At 53.3% G+C, this 6844-nt stretch overlaps 1 protein-coding gene across 1 annotated transcript; it reads right to left on the minus strand.

The window, feature by feature from the left end:
* Window positions 1-4469: 4469 nt before the first annotated feature.
* Window positions 4470-6610, minus strand: GADD45A (growth arrest and DNA damage inducible alpha). The gene is made up of 4 exons (XM_075097318.1): window positions 6466-6610; window positions 6271-6372; window positions 5971-6184; window positions 4470-5293 (listed from the first exon to the last, which is right to left on the minus strand). The coding sequence occupies exons 1-4, from the start codon at window positions 6507-6509 to the stop codon at window positions 5180-5182; spliced, it is 474 nt and encodes a 157-aa protein (XP_074953419.1). The 5' UTR covers window positions 6510-6610; the 3' UTR covers window positions 4470-5179.
* Between the last annotated feature and the right edge of the window lie 234 nt (window positions 6611-6844).

The raw sequence follows: 6844 nt of genomic DNA on the forward strand, positions 1-6844 counted from the left end.
TGAAATTATATATTTGTTTAATAAGCCTCATTAACAAAGTCCAAAAATTGACATACAAGACTGACAGAAAATGTACTGCTTATTCTGTGCTTACATGCAAATTATTTTTATAATTAGAGTATTTTTCTAGCAACAATTTAAAAAACAATAATGTAGATCCATGCTAACTCTTTTTACTGTGTTTGTGTCTATCATTTTATAACACATCTTGTTAAAAATAGTAATTAACTTAGTTTGGGCATGCAAGACTGTAACTTGAGAGAACTCCAGCTGTGCTCAGAAGTGTGCAGGCAGGTACCTGGGGCGCAGGGAGGGTAAGCAACCTCATGCTGTTGGCTGAATATTGTTCCCGCATCAATCTGTCGTCGCCGCAGTAATCTGCATTTTTATTTTGTTGGAGATCCCTGCCCCAAAAGAAAAGATCACCTGTGTAGCCACAGAGATGCTGTTCATGTCTGGCTGCTTTTCTCTATTGTCTGCCCTTAAATAAAGCCTGCAGCAGGCACTGGTTGGTGATCCAGCTGTGGGGTCCGGCCAGCACTCTGCCCTGAGCTGGAGCGTGGCTGCCTCCTGTCATTGCCACCCATCATGCCATGTCCATAGTGGAGCTTAACTCTGTACTTTCTAATAAAGAGCTTCTGGTACATTCCTTGGGCTTGCTCTGTCAGTCCTCTCCTACAACCCACCTGGCATTTGTCAAGCCCATGTCAGGCATGCCGTGGCTCTGTCCCAGCATGGCGGCTGAGTTAAGAATATTTTTCAACTTTTTTTTCCATGCAGTTTTGACATCCTTGCAGCATTGGGGCAGGATTTATGCCAGCATCTCTTTCATGCTTGCTCACACATTCAGAGAACAAAAGGATTGACTGTAGGTGGCCGTGGTTGCATTGATAATCAAAGGCGTAGGATTAAAAACACCATGCCAGTATTTTTTTTTTTTCAGGTGCTTTCTCAGTTTTAGGTAGAAGACTTGAGATCATCAGCTAACTGTGCACCACACAACTGCCTGCTTCTGACAGCATTTAGTGTATAGGTTTGCGGTAAACTCTTGTATTTTTTTAAATGCAATATATAGGGGCATGTGACAGCTCAAGCAGTTACGTTTGCACTTTGCTCTTTTGCTATAAATACTTCTGTGAAAGAACAGGAATTGTAAAATTTGGGGGAAATACAGACTCTGCTGTAGTAGAATGAAAAAGGAGAAATGAGACCATCTGCATCCACAGCTGCTGGAGGAAACCCACAGAGGCGGCCTGTCGTATCACCGTGCTGCCCCTCTGTTTTATATCAAGTGAACCCAATACCACTCCAGAATGGGTATTTATCTGCTGCGCCTCCCCCCCCCCCCCCCAATTAAGCAGACAGCTTATTTGTGTTTTTTTCTCTGTATTTTCTAGTTTAGCTCTTTGATGCAAGGGAGACAGCCTGGTTCATGGCTTGGAGACCTGACTCTTGCTAAAATAGCCTCTTGCTAAAATATTTCTGCTTTTTCTATGCTCCCAGCTTATCATCATTCTTTTTCCTTGGCCTCTTGGAGCTGGAGAGCTGCACAGGTTGGACTCGCTGCTGCGCTGGTGCATTGCTGGGCATTTCCTCTTTGGGAAGGGTGGTGGTGGTGTCATGATGGAGATGACCTGGTGCAGGTGTGACGAGTACCCCTGCTCCTGACCCCTGCAAAAGAACCTGGCTGTCCCTGTAGCATCAGGTGACAGCAGGACAGGTCTTCTGCAGCCCCTAGGTGGGATGGCCAGGGTGTGCCTACCAAGACACTCAAGTGTGCTTGCAGGTTGTGTTTAAATCTTGTATCAGGTAGGACCTGTTCATATCGAACAGATGGGGCTAAAAGGGGGAAAAAGGACATCTCACCAGATCTGCTCAGCAATTCTGGGCTAGGCGTCGGAGGGGAGTTTATTTGGATGAGCACTGGGGCCAGGGTGAGAGCTGCAGGGCACCTCAGCCCTGGAACAGTGACAAAAGCTGGGTGTTCCTTATTTAAAAAAAAAAAAAAAGATTTATTAAAGACCCTTGGTAAAGCCTTGGTTCTGTTGCAGGGAGATGATTTTTTTTCTTCTTTATTTATTACTTTCCACATCCTTTGTCCCCAGGCAATCCTGACCCATCCCTGTTTTGGCTTAGCTCAGCAGGCCCGCTGCAGGGCTGTTGTCCCCAAAGTGCAGGTGTCCCTCCCTGGGGACTGTGGTCCCCTCTGCAAGGAGCAGCCATTGCCTGAGGAGCTTGGCTGCTTCTCACCCTGCGCTGTGCCAAAAATGATCAGATTTTGCTTGAACTTGTCGCTTGTCTTGATGGCTTTTGGTTTTGAGGCTGCAGTGCAATTAAGCCCCAAACCAGTGCCCATTTTAGATGAGGGGTGCAGTGATCAGAGGGCAGAGCAGGATCTCAAGTCCAGCTCTCCAGGGCCCGCTGCAGAGTCCAAAGATGTCCCATTGCCACATGCAGCTGCCGCTTACTCCTCCTTTTGACTGGTTATTGGAATTAATATCCTTCCCAGTACGTGCTGTACGCCCTTCACGCCTCTCTTGGCACCCATCCTGCCTTTCCAGCAGCCGGTGTTTCCCAGGCAGATGGGTGCTGCTGGGCTCTGGTCCGGCTTTGCCATCTCTGGCTGCAGCTGCTCTGGGGATTGGGGCTCCTCTGGCCTGGGTGCTTTCAGTAGGGCTTGGTATGCGGCCAGATGAGAGACACACACACCCCCCTCGGAGCTGGCTGGTTTTGGGGGGGAAAAAAAGAGCATTTGGGTGCACAGGTGTGTGCTGGACCATATGCCCTGGGGCTGCCTGTGGGTCCTGGCCAGGCAGTTTGTAGTGTGGAGACAGGGGGACACAAGATGAAACCAGGGGGCTGGGGGTGTGGGGGGGGTGTCTGCTCGAGATTGAGGTCAATGAAATGCGAATATTTGCAAATAATTTTAATTCCAAAAGATGATTGATCCAATGACCCTCTGTTACACACTTGGGGAACAGCAACAGTGCGTCTGGTGCACAACAGCAAAGGAGTGTAAAAGATCCCCAGTGTTGAATTTGCCCAAGTTTAACCATGCCTGACAATAAACTTTTCCTTCAGTATCTTACATTTGTGCTGCTGAAGTAACATGCAACGAAAGAGAATTTTTAAACTATGTGCTAGTGGAGGCAACAGCCAGCAGATCAGCTCCTGGGCGTGTATTTGCCTTTGAAATGCTGATGCTGAATACATGCCATAACTAAAAATACTGTGTTCAGAAAACTCCCATTTTGTGCAGCTACCGTGTCTAAGCCTGACCCACCCGCCTTGGTGGTGGCTGCTGCTGAGACTCGCCATGATTTTTCCTCAGGCATGCGCTGTGGTGGGCAGCAAGCACAACTGCGTGAGGTGTCCGTGGGCTGATGGCCATGCTGTGCTGTCCCACTCGCACCGCCATCCCACATCCCCGGGGGCCGAGGACGTGGCCTGCCTGGTCCTAAGCTACGTGACAGAAATGGCGCGAGGCTGCTGTGGGGCAGATGATGTGGCCCTGCAGCACCAGACAGGATGGGGACGGCCGGCCTCGTGCCAGAGCATGCTGTCCTGTGCGTCTGGGGAGCGGGAGAACTGGTCTGGCCTTGCCATCCGGGTGGGCTGGTACCTGCCAGGGCAGCGGGGCACCGATCCTGCTGGGGCTGGGGACAGTGTGACCCCTGCTGCCTCTGCTGGGGTGCATGTGAGGGCTGTGGGGTCCAGCGGGCTGGGCGGCATCCAAGCCAGGTGCCGCGAGGCAGCGTGCTGGGGTGTGGTGCACATGTGTAATTAGGGAAGCCCCGATATAGGTCACCGGCGTCCCTGCGGCCTCCTCTGGGCAGTGCGGCGGCAGGAGCATGGGCGGTGCAGGGTTCTTGCTGGCAGTGTGCGGTGTGGATATGAGGGAGGCTGTTTTCTTGCTCTCTTGGGGCCAGGAGAGAGATTTCTGCCACAGGGAGCATGGATTTTTGTGTGCCAGTGTATGTATGTAATTAGGAGTCTGGTACAGAAACCCCCTAACCCCAGGGTCCATAGGTAGCGCTGGGGGGGCACAGGGAACAAACACTGGGAGGGTTTGCAGCAGTCTGTGGTGCGACACTCGGACTGGTGCCTTCCTGGGAAAGGAAACATCAGCTCAAGTTTTTCTTCTACAAGGAATCAGGTTTCCCCCACCTTCCAAGAAGACTCAGGCTGTGCAGGAACATTGAAGCTTCAAAAATAATGCTTCCTGTTGGTTTTTGTTTAAACTTTACTGGTAAGTGGCAGTGTTCAAGAAAAATAAATAACATTTCCAACATTTCCTGCAGCACATCAGCTGCTTTTCCATTTAATGGCATGGGAGGGGCTAGGAATAAACCCACACAGGACCAGTGCAACAGGACCTTGCCCATGGTCAGGACAAGGAAGCAGCTGCCAAATGAGCCCTTTTAGTCACTGTACACTCATGAACAGGGAAAGAAAATAAAACCCAGTACAAGGGTTGAAGTTTAAACTTTATTTCAAAAAAAAAAAAAAAAAAAAAAAGAACACAAAACCAAAACCCCAAAAACCAAAACACTATCCAATTTCAAACAATTCCATTAATGTAGCTGCTTCTAACAGCCAACTGCTAGAAGCGTGGTTGCAGACCAACTGCTTAAGGGCATTCTGGTTCTCAAACCTCCAAGTATAAATAATTTTTTTCATCAATATCATAAAATAACTTATTATATATCTTAGCATAAAAACTTGAGAATTAACATCCCAAAAATACAATAAAATTGTTTGTAAAATGTTTCGATTAACCTTTTTGCTCTTTAAGGTATTTAAACCAGAAACTTTAAGTTGCACTTTAAAAAACCATGAAGGGTGTTGGGCGTTTTCTGCGAGTAACCCAGCCGTGTGGCACCCCTGTCAGGCAGGGCTCACTCCTCCAGCAACGCAGGCGCTGCGCTTCCCTTTGCTTCCACATTCCTCCTCGTTGCTTTGGAGTCACTTTTCTTCAGTCCCACACAAGATGTAGTTCAACTTCAGCCTACCCCCTTAACATAATCTTTTTTTGTTTTGTTGGTTTTTGTTTTTTTTTTTTTCCGCCCCCCTCCCCTGTAATCCTTGTGCCAGGGCAGGGAGTTACTTCCTGAGCAACTGCTAAAGTATTGCAAAACTTCAGTGCAATTCGGTTCAGTTCATTTTCATCCCGGCACGGTCACCGCTCGGGGAGGTTAACCACTGGCACCCACTGATCCATGTAGCGACTCTCCCGGCAGAAGCACATTAGCTGACTCAGCGCTGGATCCTTCCACTGCGAGGCATGGGGGTTCTGGAAAGAGAGAGAGAGCGAAGAGAGCGTTTTAACGGAGAAGCAAAAACAACCCCCACAAAAAGGAAAAAAGAGAAAAAAAAAAAAAAAAAAAAAGGGCAGCAGAAAACCCAGGAGCGTGAATCATCTTAAATTGCCACAAAGGCAAACAAACAAACCAACCCCAGGACCATGCGAGTTTTGCAGCCTTAGACTCCAGGGCAGAGTAAGAAAAGAGAAAAGGCAAAAAAAAGCAGTTTCCTTTGGCCCTCGCTGGTCCGGCGGCCCCCTCCGCGCGCCGGCCGCTCGGCCCCCGGCCCCAGCCCCGTGCGAGGGCCGCCGCCGTGCCCCAGGCGCGGCCAGTTCCGGTTCTACCAAATGGCATTTTGAAATTGCGCCCGATTCCAGGCTTTGCAGGATAAAAGACGTGCTCTGCATATTCATCATTGCTTACTGGAAAGACGAGTTATGCCTCGCAGCAGGCTGCCACTGCCCGCCGGCTGCCCGCTTTGGGAGGAGCGGGCCACCATCGGGCCGCCCCCCTGCAGCACCCCGCGCCTCTCCCTCGGGAGGCGGCGGGGACCGGGGGCTGCGGGGCCTCCTCACCCGCCTGCCGCGCTCGCACGCTGCAAGGTGCGGGAAAAACCAGCGCCAGGCTCCGGGAGCCGCGTCGGTGGCGGCCCTCGGCCCCGGCTCACCGTGACCAGGACGCAGTGGAGGTCGGCGGGCGGCTCGGGGCCGGCGGCGGGCAGCAGGAGCTGGGCCAGCCGCGCCGGGTTGCTGACCCGCAGGATGTTGATGTCGTTCTCGCAGCAGAAGGCCTGGATCAACGTGAAGTGAATCTGCAGCGCCGCGTCCCCCGCCTCCTCCTCGTCGGCCGCCAGCAGGCACAGCACCACGTTATCCGGGTCCCTGCGGGAGGGGGGGGGGAGGCAACCGCGGTCACCGGCGGGTTACCGGGGTACGCGGGGCGCCGGGGCGGGGGGTGGGTCACTCACACGTTGAGCAGTTTGGCGGCCTCATAGACCCCGAGGGTGAGGCTCCGCTGGCTCAGCGCCTTGCTCAGCACCTCCTCCAGCGCGTCCCCCGCCTGCTCCATCCTGCCGCCCGGACAAGCACAGACAGGCCACCGTCACCCGGGGCCGCCACCCCGGGGCCGCCACCCGCCGCTCCTGCCCCGTCCCGCCCCATACCTCCCGGCGGTGCGGTGGTCCCCCGGCAGCTCCTCCAGAGTCATAGTGCAGCAGCAGCCGCCGCCGCCGCCGCCGCCCCGTAGGTGCCACCGCTCGCGCCCCCCGCTGCCGCTGCCGCCGCCGCCGCCGCCTCTGCGGCACAAAGGCGCCCCACGGGCGTTATCCCAGCCCCGACCGGCCAACCCGCGCCGCCTCTATTTGCATACTTCCCTCCCATTGGTTCATGCAAATGAGGCCGCTCCCCTTCGCCGCCGTGAGCCGCCGGCCTGACCCCCGCGGCCGCCGGCCGGGCCGCCAGGGAAACCGGTGGGGCGGCGGCCGCCGATTGGCTGCGGGAGAGGAGGGAGGGGCGGGGCCTGTGCTAGGGTGCGGGGCCGGG

This window comes from Phalacrocorax aristotelis, chromosome 6 (genome assembly GCF_949628215.1).
Source record: "Phalacrocorax aristotelis chromosome 6, bGulAri2.1, whole genome shotgun sequence".
Taxonomy (NCBI): domain Eukaryota; kingdom Metazoa; phylum Chordata; class Aves; order Suliformes; family Phalacrocoracidae; genus Phalacrocorax; species Phalacrocorax aristotelis.